The following is a 19,903-nucleotide window of genomic DNA, read 5'->3' as shown; positions in this document are numbered from 1 at the left end:
TCGGAAAACCGCAGATGGGTAAATGCTAGAGAGATCTAGAGATCAGCAATTTCTACTTGTAAAGTCCCTGAACTTTAGAAAGCATCTCCTCAATGTGTATTCTGCAATGAGGAAACTGACGTCCTTAAAGCTTAAACATGTTCCCCAAGGACACAGAGCTATGGTGCCATTCAGGACTGGAAATTTCATCTTCCTTGGTGCTCACGGCTTAGGACCTTATCCTTTTATCTTTTTAGTCACTACTCTTCATCAAATACCTACCATAATTCTCAAAAATGGACAATAAAACAAGAATTAGACTCCAATGTCCTTGGACTAGTATTCAAAGCTGTACAAATCTGGCCCATCTTTACTAAACTTCAAAATCCCTTAAGTATTATTGATACCTTTATTGTTTGGTACCTCAAAATTCCCTCAGTGATATGGGTCTCATGATTATTCTAGGTATAAACCAAATTCACAGTCATCAACCTAATATTGTCATTATCTGAAATGTTCTCCATCCCCTTCAGCTTAAATTTCAGTTCTTCCACAAGACTTCCCCAATTTCTCCGGGCTACATCAATCCCTGCCTCCCCAAAGCTGTCCAGTCTTAACACCATATGAAAGAAATCATATACTGTAAAGGTCAAGTCTGAAGTTGTTAAGGCCCAAAGCGACACTAAGCATAAATAATCTTAATAATTATCACACTCTTCAGAAATGACTCTCACAGCTCTCCTCCACAAACACAAGCTCCCATACGGCAGGAATTTGTTTTGGTCACGAAGTATATTATCCACAGCAACTCGATCTGCATCCGTCACAGAACACTTAGCACCAAATGCGTGAATGAGTATTTGACCAAGCAAATGATGGAATGAATGAACAAAAGAACAATGAACTAAGACAGTAGCTCCAGAAGGGAGCAGGAGAGCAGAATCTGAGGGTAGTTTTAGTTACACCAGATTCTTGATAGTGATCAGACAGTCCAATCTGTTCTCTCTAGTCTACGTACCTACATAAGACAATATACAGAAAAGTCCCCTCACCCTGGGACTTTCTGAAGTCTACATGGCTAGGTAATACTACAGCTGCTCATTTCTTTGACATACATATTTGTGCTGGTGTCCACAGTTTCTTCAACAATTTGATTTTATCCCCCTGGGGGGTATTGCACTGATTTGGGAGTTAAAAAAAATGGTAAAGCATTTAAAGTACCTGTGGCAAATAAAGCCTGTCCCAAACTGTGGAAAAAATTTCAAGTGTGTTTTAAATATACCTGCCCTATGAGGTCCAGTCAAGTTCCTCATCCTTAGGGCTATTTTTAATTAATGAAGAGGAGAAGAATACAGTATCTGATAAGGAAGAGAAGGAAAAAAGGGAATGGAGACACGAAGAGAAAGAGGAAGGGAGAAAAGGAATCAGGAAGACAACACTTTGAAGGATTAGACTTCCAAGTTCTCCTTAACAAGATGCAAGTAATCAAATTACGTAACAACCTCTGGTCATCCTTAGTCCTTAATGAAGAGTCTTAAAATACTTGCTGAGATCTTTAGGAGGTGATTTGAGGTTAATACAGATTTGTAAATAATAAACCCCTAGACAAATGTAAGAGATGAGGATATGAGAGCTAGGATAGTCTTGAAACAACAATGTCAGTTCCTTCAAAAGGATGCTACTGTGGCATTTGAGAAACTTCTACATAACTGCACACTTCCAGTGCATGGACCCTGTGCTCCCAGGGAGGAAGCTATTTTTATCTCACTTCTAAATATCCCTGTTAAAAAGACAGCCACTTCGTAGTTTAGTGTTGCAGTGAAGAATAAAATTTAATGATTGATGCATATAAAAATGAACTAATATCCTTGCAATATTACCTAATAGTATCAGAGTAGTCACATCTACTGACTTGTAAAAGAAATAGTAACAGAACAACCAGATGATCTGTATGGTACATATTTTAAAATTAGCCCATTTGCAGAGAAAAGGACCACCTTAAAATAGATTTAAAAATAAAAATGGTTCACATTAATTGAGCACCTACTATGTGCTGGGCATTCAGAGATTTCTATGTATTCACACTCATTTAATCTTCAAAAACCCTAGATTTGAGATGTATGGAGGTACAAGAGGTAAAATCAGAATACCCAGGCCATGCTGCTATTAAAGCAGCAGGCATATTTCTTCATGCGACCGGCTGCCTAATTAAGAAGGGTAAGAAAATATTACAAATTATTGTAAAAAAGATGAAATAACTTTGAAAGGGGCCAAATTAAAGTTGCACTAAAAAGGCAATTAAACAGTACTTATTATAGAATGTATTTACAAAACATTCAGGATTTGAAATTTTTGGCTTGGTGAGTCTGGGGGAATAAAAAGGAAAACATATGCAAAATTTACAGTGACTTGCAGATTTTATTTAGCCTGAATTTTTTAAATTCTGAACCAATAATTCTAATGATGTCTGACTGCCATAAGTGCTTCCTCATTCAGACAGAGCAAAATGGCTGATTTTCAAGGAGCTGTAACATGGTAAATAGTATAACATTGTCAAACTTTCTGCCACCCCCCAAATGAACTATGCCACAACCACCAATCCACGGATCAACAAGATATTAAAAAAAAACAAAAATCACTGCCAAAGCCCATCACTTCACACCTACTCAGGAGGTAAACACAGTAAGAAACACACCATCATTCCACCACCACCAACAGCTCTACGCCAGGAAAAAAAAAAATTATTAAACTAGTAAATTATTTACTTTTCACTTTTTTCCAGTGACAGCTCTTCTTCATGATAAAAGGGCTTTGCCTTTGTATTAAGAGCAATCAGTAAATATCCTCAATATATCTAAGTCACTTGCAAAAAAAAAAAAAATCAAGGAAGATGAGGGAAAAGCAAAATTCAAGTACCCTTATATTACAAGCTAAATCTCAACTGAAGATATATTTTTACAGCTGCTATGAACTTCGAGAGCTGGTTATTCTTGGAAACCACCTTCTGCTTACTTGGGCTTCCTTTTGGGGGGAATTGTTCCCAAAGTTTACTTTGTATGATTATTTTGAATGAATGTGGTATCCAGAGAATAGTCATAGTGTTAAATTTGAACTTGAATTTATTTTCAAAATTCTAGGGTACAGGATATCCGAGTAACACAAAACAAGACTGGAGATAACTTCTCAATGAGTTCACTAGTACTCTGATGAAATATAAAGCAGTGAAATAGAGTAAAATCTTGTGCTCTCAGGGTAACCCGGGGCAAACTGTACAACTTTAGACCCTCTACTGTAAAAGAGGAAGGTTAAAATCTTGACAGAAGTTCATAGCATGTTCCCTTTATCTCTAAAATCACAACTTCTCTTCAAAAATAAAAATGAATGTAAAAGCCCTTTTTAAAACGCATGCAACCTGTATTACAATGAAAGATTTACCCTACCACAAATACATTGACCTTGACTTAATCTCTGTGGAGAGCCTGTATGACTTCATACACACGGGTTTACCAACTAAATTACTAGATAGAGTCAGCAAACTATAGCCTGTGGGCCAAATCTGGTACCTGACTGATTTTAGATAAAGTTTTATTAGAACACAGCTACACTCATTTGTTTGCAGTAGGCCAGCAGAGTTGAATAGCCAGCAGTCATAGGGTCTACACGGCCTGCAAAGCAGAAAAAATGAACTACCTTGCCCTTTACAGTGAATGTTGGCCAGCCTTTGAGACTGAGGATAAAGTATGATGAGTTCTCAGTCCGGATCATAGCTTAAGGAAAACATGCTATTTTTCTTCCATAGAAAACAGGATCAGAGTCCATTTCTAATATGGATAAAATGATAGCACAGTTAATGTAAAATGACATAAGGAAATAATGACATAGACTAGCACAAGAAATTAAGAAAGTATGATTTCCTTCTGAGAAAATCCATTTCAGAAAATCAAGTGTTAACTGTATTTAAGTTTACGAGACCATGAAAAAGATAAATATATACCCTTATGATAAAAAGGAGATATGGATATATTTTAATATAGACAGATTCTTCTGCAAGTTGAAATAAAACACACAGCCCACTTCAGTTTGCAGTGAATACTTGGCCTTTGAAAACCATTATTATAAGTACTTCGGGATCTAATTTTTTGTTCTTGAGAATGAATGAAGAACTTAATATCTGCACAATTAATCCATCTTTCCAGTCAGGTTATTGTAAAGACAAAGAAAGCTATCAAAAGTTTTTTTAAACTTAGCAATAAAGTTATTTTTTAAATTATGATTAAACATAGTATGATATAATTTGCTTCTTGAAGCATCCCCCAAAACTCCCATATTAGGAAAAAACCCACTGGAGAGGCTAAATGACTTGTCCAATTACACAACTAGCTAGTGGCAGACACTGTGTGAGAACCCAGGCCTCCTGATTAGAACAGCACGATTTATGTCATTATGCCATACGGCCATACTTTTCACAGCATGTTCCCTTTATCTCTGAAATCACAACTTCTCTCAAATGTCTAACATTTTTCAGAGGCTTTCGTGTAATTAACTTAGAAAAAGGCTACCAGCTGGACACAAAGGTGTAGGTTCAAACAACCTTTATATAAATCTGATGTAAATCAGCAAATGTCTTAATGGCATATTAAATTTCTATAGAATTGTTCTCCCATAATTAAGTTTATGTTATTGCTCTTTTAAAATTGCTCAGAAGTGAATCTGCCTCTAGGAAGCAAGCTGGGACATATTTTAGGATGGCCATTACATTAAAGGGGTAAAAAAAAAAACAAAAACAAACAAACCTCCAAATTCAGTTCCGTCTTTTAAATGTATTTAGTTTGTCTAAAAATACATTTTTTCCCCAAAAGAGTAAGGGAATGGAAATTGGTTTTATTCTACATTTGACAAGCACCTTTACACTTTGATAAAACTCCTGGTCAAAGCTAAAAACAAGTCAATTATATGTACTTAAACACAACCTAATTATTTCTGCACGTGTCAGACATGTGTAACACACTGAGAGACAAAGATATGGGAAAGAATAAGAAGTATCCAGATCCTTATTTCCACTGTAAACCACTGTTCCTCATTCAAGAATCAAGGGTTGCATGTTACCAAACACACAGCCAACAAAGCAATCAAATACTGACATCAGATTCTTACTCCAGAAAATTACATTTATGTAGAGGCCCATGATTCATCATAGTTAAAAAAATAATAATAAGGATCCAAGCACTCTGACATCAGATTCTAACTCCAGAAAACTGCATTTATGTAGGGGCCAATGATTTATCATAGTTTTAAAAAAACGAAATAAGGATCCAAGCAGTGTGACCCAAACATAACCCCGAAGAAGATACCTCGAGTACCCAAACTTCATTACCAATTTGTTAAACAGTAAATAAGATGTGCAAATAATATTAAAGACACGGTGAAAACATTCAGGGGTCTTAGTAAGACTTTAAACAGGTTTACTGACTCACATGGTTTAAGGTCACAACTTCTCTCTACCGATCGTTTTAAACTTGAAAAGTAAAAAATAAAACTTACATCTTTTTAAAAAACACGGTAACTACAGGTCTAAAATCCCTTATCCTTAATTTCAAAATATGTAATTAAGAATACGTAAGAGTTGCAGAAATTTGATGAACATACTCAAAAAACAAACGGTACACTTTAAGTGGTTCAATTTTATATGTGAATTATATCTCAGTAAAACTGTTAAAAAGAAACAAAATTCCTGATTTAAATTGACATGAGGTTATTTATAGTCTTTATTCCATTTATTGTAAATATTTGTATATTTCTCTTCAGAAATGCTAAATGTTTCTTACTTCAAAATACTGCCATGTTACATAACACCCTATTACTTTTGAATAATTTTTTAAAAATATCAGAATCACATCCGGCCTCAGGCGTTTTAGGTATTGAATCAGGGAACTCGTAGCCCTTTTTTTATGTAAATAGAGGAAAGCTCAGATTCTAAAAATAGTCTTTACTATCCACATCAAACAAGACCTGACATCCTGCACAGCTTAGACCCTGCTAAGGCACATACGAATCCTTGGCATCACATTGTTAATTTAAACTGTTCTCTGGGGCGCCTGGGTAGCACAGCGGTTAAGCGTCTGCCTTCGGCTCAGGGCGTGATCCCGGCATTATGGGATCGAGCCGCACATCAGGCTCCTCTGCTGGGAGCCTGCTCTTCCTCTCCCACTCCCCCTGCTTGTGTTCCCTCTCTCGATCTCTGTCAAATAAATAAATAAAATCTTAAAAAAAAAAAAAAAAAAAAAAACTGTTCTCTATGTTTAATGAAATTTGCAGGAAAAAGAGTTTTTATCTGAATTAAAGAACAGCCTCTATGGCACAGACTCATCTTTTCCCCAAAGAGCCATTAGAAATGCACTGCCTGTCCTGGGGACATAAATAAATTAATATGGCTGATTAGCAATGATGTGACAATATGAAATTCCGAGTCAAACCAAATACTTCAGTGTGAACTGACTCCAAATAATTCTTTTTTGCATGCTTTTGAGAAACACCATGCATTTCAGAGCAGGTAGTAGAAGCTGATAGGAGTTTCAGAAGCTAATCCCACCCAGTTCAACCTCGAAGGGCATATATATATCTGATGTCTCTCTCTTAAATCTGCAAAACCATGTTAGACATGATAGGCCCTTGCAGGCCAATGTGATGTTGAGGATCAAGCTCCAAATACCAAGGTCTCAATGTCAAGATCTCTGGGACAAGCGATGCAAAAGAAACAAAGGATCCAGTCCTTGTTCTCAAGGAGGTTTCTAAAACAACTATATACATACATACACATACATATACACACACACACACACACAATCAGTCCTGTTCATCTAATACCTTAAATAATTAGACCACTTTTTACTTGAGGGAACTCAACTGCGAGACAAGGACCTGAACTGGAAATGATCTGGATTTAGAATTAGCATTGCCTTTGAAATCCAGTCTCATGGTGTGCTGATCAATCTGGGGGAGTTCATTCAACTTCTTGTAAAATAGAGTACAAAGAGTGACCCCACAGGGTAACTGTGACAGCTAAGTTAGAAAACAAATGTAAATTCCAAGAGAGCCAGAGGAGTTTTGCCTGTTTTCTTCACTACTTTGTCCTCAACATCTAGGATGGTACCACCTCCTATCTAGAAGACACGTAGTACCTATTTATCAAAAAATGAAAAAAAAAATTAAAAATTAAAAAGCATCTAGCAAATTTTGGACTCTGAACCTAAATGAAATACACAAACATGAAAAGATTTTAACGTATAAAAATTTTTAAAAACAAACTAAAATCCTGGATGAGCTGAGCTATTTGGATGTCACGACTTCTCTGTCGTTCTCTCAGGCTCTTCCTTAACCAGGCTGAATTAATTTGCCAGAGACATGTGCTTCTCTGGCGCTTTCCATGGAATTCTATTAGCACTTAGTGCAGAGTGATATGATCATTGTATACATGTCTTGTACTTCCTAGGGGCTGGGATAATATATTATCTATCTATGTATTTTTAGCACCCATAACACTAATGGTTGCATATGAAAGAGAAGATTATTTGTACAAGTAATATGATAATGGTTGTTTCTTTCATACTACTCTTTGGATCTTCCACTTCAGCTACACTTGTATAACAACGGTATTATGGGAAGACCATTCACCTTGGAGTCAGACATTTGGACTAAGATCCCTTCCCCACTTATGTACTCTCTGTGACTCCTTGGGCAAAATTACTTCACTTCTATAAACCTCAGCTTCCTTAACTGTAAATGAGATTAATAACACCTACTCTCATAGAATGAACAAAATAATGCACAGAAGACACTTTGCTAGCACACAGTAAGCCCTGATAAATGATGGTTGTTACCATTATTACCACCAGCTCTGTGTATATGCAAATGAAAGCTAATGAATTCAAATGGGTTATTTCTTTCCCTTTTTGAACAGTATGGAAGTCAGCACAGCCCTGGAGAAGATTATACTGCAGAAGGCAGGAGAATCAAAGACTACAAATTATCCTGTCCCCAAACCAGAAACTTTAGGCTGCTGCTTTGACAACTTAAATTCAGCCCTTTTGTCGCTCAGCCAGCCCATATTTCAATTGGCACCTCTACATTTTCTCCTTTCTTGCCATTTTATCTCTGAAATACGTTCATTTTGGAGTTATCCTCACTTTTGACATTACAAGTGTCACCGATTCAAATATTCACCCAACAGTGAGACATTAAAACTCACACTGTATAGTCAAAAGAAACTCTGAACATCTTTAAGACACTACTGTTGGCATTTTTAAAATCCCACTACAGTCCTGGAATAAGTACCAGGGTAAATAACATACCCAGCTGATCTGTCTACTGCTGATGCCTAAAATTTCACCTGCTCCTGAGTTGTTGCACGGTGCCTTGGAGAGTAGGAAGAGGGCAGAAACGAAGAGCTGCCTATATATATATATATATATATATATATATATATATATATATATATTTTTTTTTTTTTAATTCTCTATTTCTAGACCAATCTCAGGCTCCACATCATCAAAGACAAGATCCCTCTACTCAGAGGTAATACTTCAAACAGTACCACACTGTTAGTAAAGGCAATTAACCAAATTAGGAAGAAAAACACACTGTTTTTACTCTTTGTGTTAAGTTTCTGGTAGCTACAAAAGTAAATATTCCGTTTGAATTTAGGCTTAAATCAATCTAGTGACCTAGGATGACAGCATGCAAATACTTAAGCACTTAATTGAAGGGGGGGCGGGTAGAGACCAGAAAAGAAGGGGCCTGGGAGGAGGGAAACAACAAAACAAAAAACTCAATTTCGAAAGGTACTCTAGAATTATTAATAGAGCACAGAGAACCTAGGGTAAAATAAGAAGGGCAGAATCTAATTAATGATGAACTGGAGGGACGGGCACACAGGTCCATTCACAGTCTGCTGTCTTAAATGACAAATAAAAAATGACTTCCACAGTAACAGGTTTCCACAAGCTGAAGGCAGGGAGGCCAAGTGTACAGTGAGAAAGCATCAGACCTGGGGGAGGAGGCTCTGTTCTCAACCAAGCCTGTGCCACACATTTGTGAAAAGAGAGGGGGTGGCAGGAAGATAGTTTCCAATACCTCCCTCTAGCCACAAAGTCTTAAGTTTTTATAAGAAGTTTATAATGTTTAATAATATTATATGGTGTATCAGATTCTCAAGGGACACATCAGTGGGTCCCAAACCTAGCTTTTCATCAAAATCAGAGGGAGAGCATATAAAAAGTAATTTTTCTCCTGCTACCTCTCCACCAGCTCCGTCAATGCCTCAAAAACAAAAAGTAAGCTGACCAAAAGACTCTGATTTGGTAGCACACACCAGTTGTGTGCTACAATCTCTGGTTTAAAACGGTCTCCCCACAAGCGGATGACGATCATCCCAGGTCGGACTATTCAAAAGAAACCCAGGATGAAATGAATCCTAAAATCTTTAAACAGTTACCATCCCCCACCCAACCCCTGTATCATCTGTCAATTAGAACAGATTTTTAAATACTGGATTTTCTAAAATCGAAACCAATTTTACCTATTATAGACTTGACTCGGCAAGCCAAAGTTACGAGGACTTAGGTTTCTGTAAAAATAATTCGGTCTGAATGTTATTAAGACATCCAAAATATTTTTTAAAAAGATTTAGTTGAGGGAGAGAGCACAAGCAGGAGTGGGGGAAAGAGAGGGAGAAACAGACCCCCCCCCCACTGAACAGGGAGCCCGATGGGATCCCAGGACCCCAGGATCATGACCTGAGCCTGAGCCAAAGGCAGAAGCCTAACCCACTGAGCCACCCAGACGCCCTGGCGTCCAAAATATTTTATAAAAATTTTTGGTAGCCAGAAATAGTATTGCTCTAAAAAACAAAACTTTTGCTCTATTACCTCCCTAGGAGGTGGGGAAATAAACAAATGAACAACTACAACAACAACAACAACAACAACAAACAGCCTCAATGCTTCCCTGAAAAGGTTTGTTATAACAGATTCTGGAATCAGCTGCAAGAATATTGCCTGCCAGGTTTGGGAAAGAATAGGGGGAAGAAAGAGATTAACATTCACCTTTAGGTGGTAACAGTGCTTCCCCTTTCTTCAGAGAATGAGACTTGAATGCTGCAAGCGCTGCCGCTACTGAACTAATCTTCCTTACTATAAACCTGGCTACAGGAAATATATAGGCAACAAGGTATTGGGGGGGAGGAGAACAGGAAAGCCCGGCTCCCCTCCATTTTCAGATACATAAGCAACAGCACCATCCTGAGCTTGCCGGGGAAAAAAACAGGCTGTAAAAATAGGAGTGGATGGAAAGATATTAACAGTGAAGAAACATTAAGGAATGACTTCAACATACTTGCTTTCAATCAAACAAAAGATAAATTATCAAACTGTATGTTCAGAAGAATTATCCTTGAAAAAGAGTTTTGTTTCCCAATATTCTTTACGTTGTCAGCAGTGGTGAACGGGATAGCGAACGCTCCATTTTCTGACTGACGTTTCATCCTGCATCCCACGAGAAAAGCCACAACTACACTAATTGAGTGCTCTGCAAAACAACACATAAAAAGTTCACTACCGTTGAAATGTTGTAGAAACGCAGTAAAACGCTGATGACAAGGATGATATTTCTACAGGAAAGGAACTGGGCGGAAAAGTGTACTTTTACTATATTCATACCTAACAACCCTGCAAGGCAAATATTATATTCCTATTTTACAGACCATGTAACTGATGTTCAAGACATTCAGTAATTTATCCAAGGTCACAGCAACTTAAATCTAAAGGCTCCAGTCCTGTGGCTTTTCCACAGCAGCCTTACTTGCGCCTCTGCATGAGAAGACTAGCCAAACACCCAGTGGTTATTCAGAGTAAACAGGAGCTCTTTTTACACTATCAGATATATTTTACTTTTTGTCCCATGATGTTATGAGATCTTAAGAAGAAAGAAACTACATTCAATGAAACATGGGAACTGGCAAATTTTTGCCTGACTTCAAATAAGGAAAAAAAAAAAATTCTATGCAATTTGGAATTTGCCATTTCATAAAAGTTATGGAAATACACTCAAATCATTCATGTGTAACCTTGGTATAACCTGACTACAGTATAAAAGCATGTATTTATGCAGTTTATTCCTATGGGACACACAACAAACACACAAACACACAAACCCTTTTGAAGGGGAGGGGACAGAGTTTACACACTGAAACTACAATAATGCCCTCAAAAGGGCTAGGCTGGTACTACTAACAGGTACAACAACTCAAAATTCACTGAATTAAAATATTATGTTTTTCATCTTTTTTTTTTCGTTTTTAAATATGCAAACAATATTTTTAAATACAACCGATACTGCATATAATCAAGAACTCTATTACATGTACTTGGTATGTAGTTATGTTTAGCAATATTTTAATGGAAATTCTAAATATACTTTCCATTTCTTCTCTTACTAAAAACAAGTCATTTGTTTTTAAATGTCCTTCAGTTTTCTCACGTTGTCCCTGCTGTTTGCTTTGAATCTTACATTAATTATGAGCAAAATGACAACCACATACCAAGTGCAGGCACTGTAGATTCCACTATCATATCAAAGAGAAGGATTATCATCTTTGCATTTTACTTGGTCTCCTGAAATTAAATGAATAAACATGTGGAGGAAGAAAGACAGTGTCCTTTGGAACTGAAACACTGGCTTCACTAATCAAGGCCATAATTATTGAGGAAACATGTATTAAATTCTGCATTCATGCTATTTCACTTGATGCAAGAGTTATAATCAGACCAACAGAGCATGCAGGAGCCATCTGGGTGCCGCAGAGTTGTAAAGACAAACCCAGAGAGCAAGGGCACATTGACCTTCCCAGCACCACGTCATTGCACACTTTGGCAAGGCTGTTCTCCCCTTTTGATTTCTTACCACTCTTTTTTGAAAAAAGGAACACTGATCAGGAGGTATGAAACCGGATATAAACAATAAAACATATCACACCATGAAAGCTTACTGTGCTAAAACATTCATAGCTATTTTAACTGTCAATGAATTTGATTTCGTACTCAGTTTTATCCACCCCACCTCCTACCCCATCACGCCTTTTAAGAAATCTCTAATGCATTCCTGGAATCTGTCTTTCTGTAGCTTAAATTTCATTTGAGAAGTCAACACTCAATTAGCATTCCCATTGTTGCGAGTATTTAAGACAGGAATCTGACTTCTAGGCAATGACAATGGCTTGAAATTTGTGCAGACCACATCGTTTTTCTGTGAAATTGACAGTACCTAGTTGAATATGAGTAACCAGATAATCATGAGATCCCCGTCAGTCAATCTGATTCCTCTGAGGCAGCAGGTTATCGAAAATTGAGCCGAGTGATGTAATACGGATCCCAGACAGTGTTATGAGAACAGCATAGATTATTTCAATGAGACTCATTATTTATTCATCACAAGGTCCAATTTGCGTGTCATTTTCACTGATGGTATACTGAGTTAACTGGTTGAAATTCAGTGCTGATAAGAGTATTTTATTCTGGATTGTAAAAGGACCATTTTGAAAAATGTTTCTGTCTTCCTGTGAGAAGGAATGCAAAACAAAGAGGGATTTTGTAATTGTGGCCATTCACTGTAACATTTGAACACTGTTCAACAATGCTGGGAGAACGGACACAGGAGAAAGCCCTTAAGGACTCCCTGTTTTTCTCATCAGGAGTATTTAATAATATGCTAGACACTATAGAGTAAAAAGCAAAATAATCTAATCTTCGAAAACTAACTTTTTTTTTTTGAATGCTGAAGAACGAGATAAACACTGGCAGGAAACACACTCACTGAATGAGATAAACCTCCTGAATCTGATTCTTAGTCTCATCACCAAAGGCACCCACTCTCAGGTCTGTTCCCAGGGAAGGACAGAGAAGAAAATCTCCCAAGGGGCAAAACAGAGCTAGCAGACATTCTCAAGCTTCTCCCATGTACCAGTCGAAACACAAGCACGTTTAAAAGCCATGCACTGTCTCCCAATGTTGTAGGGGCCACAACATACCTTAAAAGGTCCCTACATCATCATACCTTCCCAGCGATCTCAACCTACTTTTCCCATTCATTTTCCTGTGTAAATTCATGCACTCTATGTATCTGCCAAAATCACTGCTCAGTGGTCCCCTTACTTCCCAGGAGTTTCCCTCTGTGCAATGCTCATGCTCTATCCTCCACTTTCCCTCACCTCTCCAATTATAAATGTACATATCTGAACCACCCTTAGGGGCCTCGCTCAAATGTCTCTGCTCCTGAAAGTGTTTCCTGATCCCCTCAGCAGAAAGTACGCTCCCCCCCCCCAAAACCGCCGTAGTGCTCCCAGCACCTCCCTTATAACCTCACTATGTATTCCCGCTTGAATCTCAGTTCTGCATGTGGAGTACTCTCAACTTTCTCGCTTACTCTAAAACATCCTCAATGGCAGAATTCTGTCAATTCATCTTTAAATCTGCACATCACCTAATACACAAAGATGAGTCTTTAAAAAAAAAGTTTCAAGTATTAACACTCTAATGCAAGCATTACATGAACTTACAAGAGTAGTCAGCTTCCAAATTTCAATTACTCAGCTTGAACCTAAAGTGTAACCAAAATACAGAATCATCTTAAATCAGCTGAGCAGAGAAGCCAACCTGCAGAAATAAAATACCTTATTAATCTTTGACTTCTTGAATTGTAAAATATTTTTGAACCTCGACTTTTATTTGCGGTATTATCTGGTTAGCAGTGTTGGCAACTATTCAAAGTTTTAAAGTACTATAGGTCATGAATATTAAATTCTACAACAAGTTTACTGGGATGAAATCCAAATTCATTTGTAAGTACATGACAAATAGTCAGCCCTCCAGTTTCAATAATGCTAGGAAATACTGTGATCAGAATCGGAGTATCTTGCTCTATCTAGATTCTCACAAAGTCAAGTGTAAGGCAAGCGAAGGGAAAGAAAATCATAAGAAAGTGGGAGCACTACTTGAAGTAGAGTGGCACAGATGTTGATTGAAGAAAATCAGAAACAGCAAATATATCATATGTCATTCAGCGCAATCAATATGAGAGTCACATCTTGAGTAAAACCACAACCTAGTCTAGAAAGTAAAGGGACAAAGCTATAAATGATAACATATTCTGCCAATGCCATCCCCAGCAGCTAATCAAATAAAAAAGCCCATGTAGCTTCAAGGTGCCAATACCTGGAGGCTCTGTACCTCCCTTTCCATGCCCTTCTATATAGGGGGAGTCATGCAAACTAGATACACAGAAGTACCACATTTAATATCGTCAGTGTTCCAACAGTGACAAACCAAAAACCTCCAACAGAATATAACCCCCACCCTCAGAAACCATTCTCAAGGTAAACCCTGTAAATGGTTTGAAAATATAGGATTATTTGTTTGTGTCTGATCACTACATCCTAATGTAAAACCAAGCTTACAAGTAACATCCAAGATAAACTTTTTCACCACTGGCAACCTCCACCATTCACATCCCGCCTAGCACTAAAATAAGAAAGCTGTTTCTAGACAAAGATGACTCGAGTTCCAAAAGTGGCAATGCCTCTCCATTTCCTCTCTCATAATACAGCGCTACATTTTGTTTACGTGAAACAGCGCTACAAAATTTAATTTTAAGAAAAGGAAGTTGTCTAAATAATGTACACCTGAGAAGTAACTATAGCAAAATCGAGCTAGTCATCTTTATAGAAATTCTTAAAAGATCAAACGAAAAGGGCTTAGTTTTTCCAAATCAGTTTGGGCTATTATTAGAATCGCTATGCTGGTTTTCAGATTTCCTTTTTTTTTTCCCCACCTGTAACTGAATAAGTGATTATGAGGCTAATAAAGGGAAAAAAGATGTTTCCACATTAAAACAGTTAACAGATGTTAAATAAGCACAGAAAATGGCCACTAGGCAAGCAATGACTGATGTTTGGTAAGTAAGAAAAATGTTGCTTTTGCTGATTTTATTACCCATGTACCTCCCGGGGTCATGGGAGACTTGTAAAAAATTTTGTGGGCAGATAAAAGTCAAGCATTTATTTGCAAGGCGAGTTTGAGTGTGTTTCAAGGGTTCCTCACCACCCCCCTTACTTCTGACCACATAAAACTAAGTAAGTGAAAGTCATCTAAGAAAGGCTAAAACAATCATTTGATGAGAAGGCAAGAAAACTTATTTTTCAACATTTTTCTGACATACATTTCTTCCAATTCTACCCTCCCAGACCCCACTAACCAGGAATGAAATCCTCATTGTACAAAGGGAAGAGGATTTCAACATTTCAGGCATGTATTTTTCCAGGACAAATCTGAAACAAGTGTGAATTCAATAATTTCCTGAGTACCTACTACGTGCCAGATAGTGTGCTAGATGCCAAAGACAATGTAGAAAACACCTTAAATAGAATGCTGAACCTAAAAACTACGTACATTAAAACATTTTAAGATGGTTATGAACAATCGTCTTGTTCATACACATTTCTGAAGATTTTATATTTGATGGTTTCTTACAAATCCCCCCTACTGGCAACTGAATTATTGTATTATTTCCTGTCATAATTAACCATATTATTTCATAAGTCATACAATCTCAATAAGCACTTATAATACAAGATAGATGTGTTTGTTTTTAGCATATTCAGAATACTGCCTAGCACATAAAGACTCTGCCTATTAAATACTAAATAAAAAAAAATAAAATAGTACAATATGCCAGGTCCTTATTATTTTTCACATACATCAAAGAAACAGAAAACTTGCATATTTCCCTTGCAGAATTGTGAAAGCCTTTTATATAATAAGGACATATGCATCATCTGCATGAATCTTAGAAGTCAAAAAAATGACAGCCAAGAATTCTGGCCAAATTCAGCCATCCCAAGGATTTTGTCTGGCCCAAACAGGGTTTGTTTTTAAATCAGTAGCCAATATTAAATAACAATGTCATTGAAAAATCCAGAGGTCTGTCTACCTAGAAAAATCTCCAACTCTCCCAAACCCAAACCTGTACTTTCTTATTGCAATAATAGGATGAAGAGGAGTCCTAGAGGTGGGTGTAATCTTGCTTCCACCAGTCCCTTCTGCCTGGCACTAGCGCAATTTGAGTTTGGGGGCCAGGATCTTTTAAGAGGTACAGAACTGAAACCAACACTGTGAAGAAAGAAGCTGAGTGTGACTGCTATGTGAAAAACATTACTGATGAAACTATCCAAACAGAGAGCCTTGCCCCTCTGGTCCTAATAATTTCCAGCTTTAAGAGGACCGCCATTTTGGGATTTGAGTACTTGGCTAGTTCAGTGGTTTGCATAATAGAGTTAAACATTTGTGCACTGGAGTTTTCTGTTTATATAAAAGTTATGTTTTAATAGGGCAGGGAAGTTTATTTCATCTGGCAAACCATGATGCAGAGTTAATTGGTAAGATATTTAAGATGATTTATTCTTTTAAGGTTGAAAAGGACCTTCTAAAGTCTTTTATTCACTTCCTTCAGAGTCTCTTCTAACTCACTCCAGGCATAGAAATCTATATATTATAAAGACAGAATATGGAATTTTCTATAACTTCCATATGTAATCTATGCCAGTGTTTACAAGCCCCATAGTCATAAAATTCTAAATGAAAGTTTTTGCTTAAATATTCATGCTTCAGCTTTAGTTGATTCCTAATTCATATGCTTTCAAAACCACCGTATGTTTAAAGACTAACAGAAGTTTATCTTTTGGCCTTCCTTTCCTTAACATAAAGAATTACAATTCCATTGATATTTCTTCTTTCTCTACAACTAATATGTATCAGGCGCCTTCCAAACACTGGGCACTCAGCTCGCACTGGACGCCCCACAATTTCATATGATCTTCACAACTCTAAGAGAGAATATTTACAGTCTCCATTTTCATTTCCAGATAAAGAAACAGGTCACTGAAGTAGCCCAAGGTCACTCACCCAGTGTGAGTTAATATTTGATTCCATACTATTTTCTTCTCTTCTAGGGAAGTCATCTGACATTACAACTGTTCATTCATCTTCACACCTTCACAATTGAGTAAAATCATGGCTAGACATGCACAAATATGTATTCTGGTTCTAGTGATCCTACCATTTTCTGGGTGACCTTCACATCTCTGGTTCTCTACCCCTTAGCTGGAAATAAGGGGACTGGCATAGATGGTCTCTACAGTCTCTACAGTCTCTACAGTCCCTTGAAAATCTACACTATCTGTTACCGAAAGAAAGAACGGGCTTGAGATAGCAACTCTCAGATGAAGGGTTTTGCTGCCCGACTACCTCCCTTGCCCACAAGCAGCGGCTGCCAGACAGTCTAGGCAAGTTTCCATTTGGAAACTTCTCAGGACACCGAATCTTCAAAGTGTTAGGTCCTTTCTCATGGCCCCTGGGGGCATGGGGGTACCGACTTCACACTCTCTACTGCTAGGAGTTCCTTTGCAGGTGATACTTCTCATTTTCTTAAGCAGGGCGCTCAGTTACATTTTAATTTCAGATAAACAAAGAATAATTTCTTAGTATAGGTATGTCCCAAATATTGTGTGGGACACAGTTATAATAAGAATCTCTATCAGCAAGTCTGTCCTCGAAAATATGCTTAGAGAACTGAAAATTTCTTAGGAACTACAGAACGTCCTAAAAGCAAGCCCTGAATTGATATGCCAAAATAATTTCCTAATTCATGAGGCGGTAAAATGGAAATTCTGCAGACTGTCAAACCACAATGTTTCACAGGTTGTCGATGCGAGGTCCCGCATCACGAAGCTTCTGCATCCTCACAGAGGTCCCCCTCCCCACAGGACGAGGACCATGATCTATATGTATTCTATCTACTATTTCCAGTAAAACAAGAAAGCTTGCTTTTGTTGTTGATATGGGTTTTAAAACAAAAGAAAAAGATTTCTCTCCCTAAATCCTTCTGAATAATTAAAATTGATTTGAAATTAAGAGTTTGGCTTTCAGGCCACGTTGTTTTTAGGCATTAAACTTGACCCAACCAGAATTTTCTTTTAAAGTTTCAGCATATAATTGAAATCACAAAACAACTTCATTAAGCACTAGATACTTGAGCTCTAACTGAAAAGGTTATGCTTCCTCACAGAACAGAAGCATATCAGTAATTACCCTGCCTATGAAGTGGGGGGGGGGGGAGTCATTTAAAAATAATAATAATAAATGTTCCTATTTCCCTCAATTTTTTCTTCGCTTCAATTTCTTCCCAATTTGATTTTAAATAGAGAATTGAGAGCAGGGGAAAAGTAGCCAAAACTAGAAAATTTGACAGCATTCCTGATCAGGGTAAGTATCCAAAACCATAACTCCTCACTGAAGTGTCCAAAAGGAAGGAGGAGCTGGCCTAAAACATGACCAAGATTTGCAAACACTGGTCAAGTTCACCCCTTACACTAAAAGCCAAAGCAAGGGTGAGTTTACTATCAATGAGAGAGAATGGGGAAATGGGAAGGAGGGAGTTCCTCTCTCTCTGCCCAAGCCCTCCCCCAACACAATAGCCAAAAACTGGTTCTCTTTAGGGGGATGGGATCTGTAAGCACTTCTGTGACCTTCAAACAACACTGCATTTGAAACCACTAAGGGAATACAAAGGAGTAAATATGAAGCCCTGAGGCAAAGGTCTTAATTGGCCTCAGGGCAAAACCTATAATAACCTCTTTCTGTTTTGACTCTTCTATTCTTATTCACTAGGACAAGGAAAAGGTGAAGATGATTCACTGTAGAAGAATTTGAGTTCCCAGTGCACAGCAGAGAAGGGTTGTTTTCCAAAGTCAGATCAGGAAAAGTACTATTAACAAATGGCAGAGGATTTCCCCTCTATAGAGTTTAGCATCTGGCTCATTATCAGCTCTGATATTTTTACAAATACACATTACAGGCAATTTACTGGATTACAGAGAACTTGGGCCGAAATAAAGAATGAATAAAAATAAATAATAAAGGTGCCTAATCTTTACCAGAAGAAACTGCCCTTCTACCCTCTTTGAAATCATGAAAATAAGTTAAGAAACCCAAGAAATAAAACAGTCTGTGAATGAAACGCATGTTAGTGGGGAAAGGTCAAAAAGGACACCTCCACTAACTGAAGATCAAAACGTTACTTATTTTAGATTCTCTCTGAAGAGGAACAAACACGCTTTCTAAATGGGGGGAAAGGCCCAGGCAAGGAGCCCGCTCCGCAACCCCACGCCCGAGCGCCAACAATCACTTACTCTGTAGATGGTGGGCAGGATCTGCTTCATTTTCAGCCTGTGAAAGACGAAGACGTCATAAACCGCCGACACGGCGAGCACCGTCACCCCCTGCTCCTTCCACAGCATGCTGCAGCCCGCGCACAGGCCGGTGCCCAGGAACCAGCCCCACGTCCTGGCTGAGGAGCCCCTCGTAGAGCAGTGTTTCATGTAGCACAGCAACGACAGGAGGAAGAACAGACTCGCCCCGACGTCGGCGCGGCCCACGACTCCGGCCACTGCCTCCGTGTGGATGGGGTGAGAGGCAAACATCAAGCCAGCCATGAAGGTCCAGTATCCGTCCCCGAGGAGGATCTTGGAGAAGCTCGTGAAGACACCAGTGACGGCCGCGTGCAGCAGGACGTTGACGAGGTGATAGCTCCAGGGGTTCAGCCCGCCGACGGCATGGTTCAGGCGAAAAGAAAGCGTGCAGAGTGGCCGGTAGGATTTGTGGCTGCCGCTGTGGGTTAGAAGAGTCCCCCAAAAATCATTGTAGAAAATGTGCGTCCATGGAGTTTCGGGGAGAAGGTCTTGATTAGTCTTGATAGCGCGGCTAAAAAACAAAAGAAAAAAAAATTTTTTTTTAAATCAAATATAAAATAAGTGAAGAAAAAA

At 38.1% G+C, this 19,903-nt stretch overlaps 1 protein-coding gene across 1 annotated transcript in view; it reads right to left on the bottom strand.

Annotated features, from left to right (window-relative positions):
• TMTC2 (transmembrane O-mannosyltransferase targeting cadherins 2) overlaps nucleotides 1-19,903 on the bottom strand; it is a 388,624-nt gene that overhangs the window by 220,503 nt on the left and 148,218 nt on the right. Inside the window, exon 2 of the mRNA XM_008683605.1 lies at nucleotides 19,271-19,841. Coding sequence (XP_008681827.1) covers nucleotides 19,271-19,841 — 571 coding nt within the window. The remainder of the gene's footprint in view (nucleotides 1-19,270; nucleotides 19,842-19,903) is intronic.

The sequence above is a fragment of the Ursus maritimus genome, unplaced genomic scaffold (assembly GCF_017311325.1).
Source record: "Ursus maritimus isolate PB19 unplaced genomic scaffold, ASM1731132v1 scaffold_21, whole genome shotgun sequence".
Classification (NCBI taxonomy): domain Eukaryota; kingdom Metazoa; phylum Chordata; class Mammalia; order Carnivora; family Ursidae; genus Ursus; species Ursus maritimus.
This window is presented reverse-complemented; position numbering and strand designations above follow the sequence as displayed.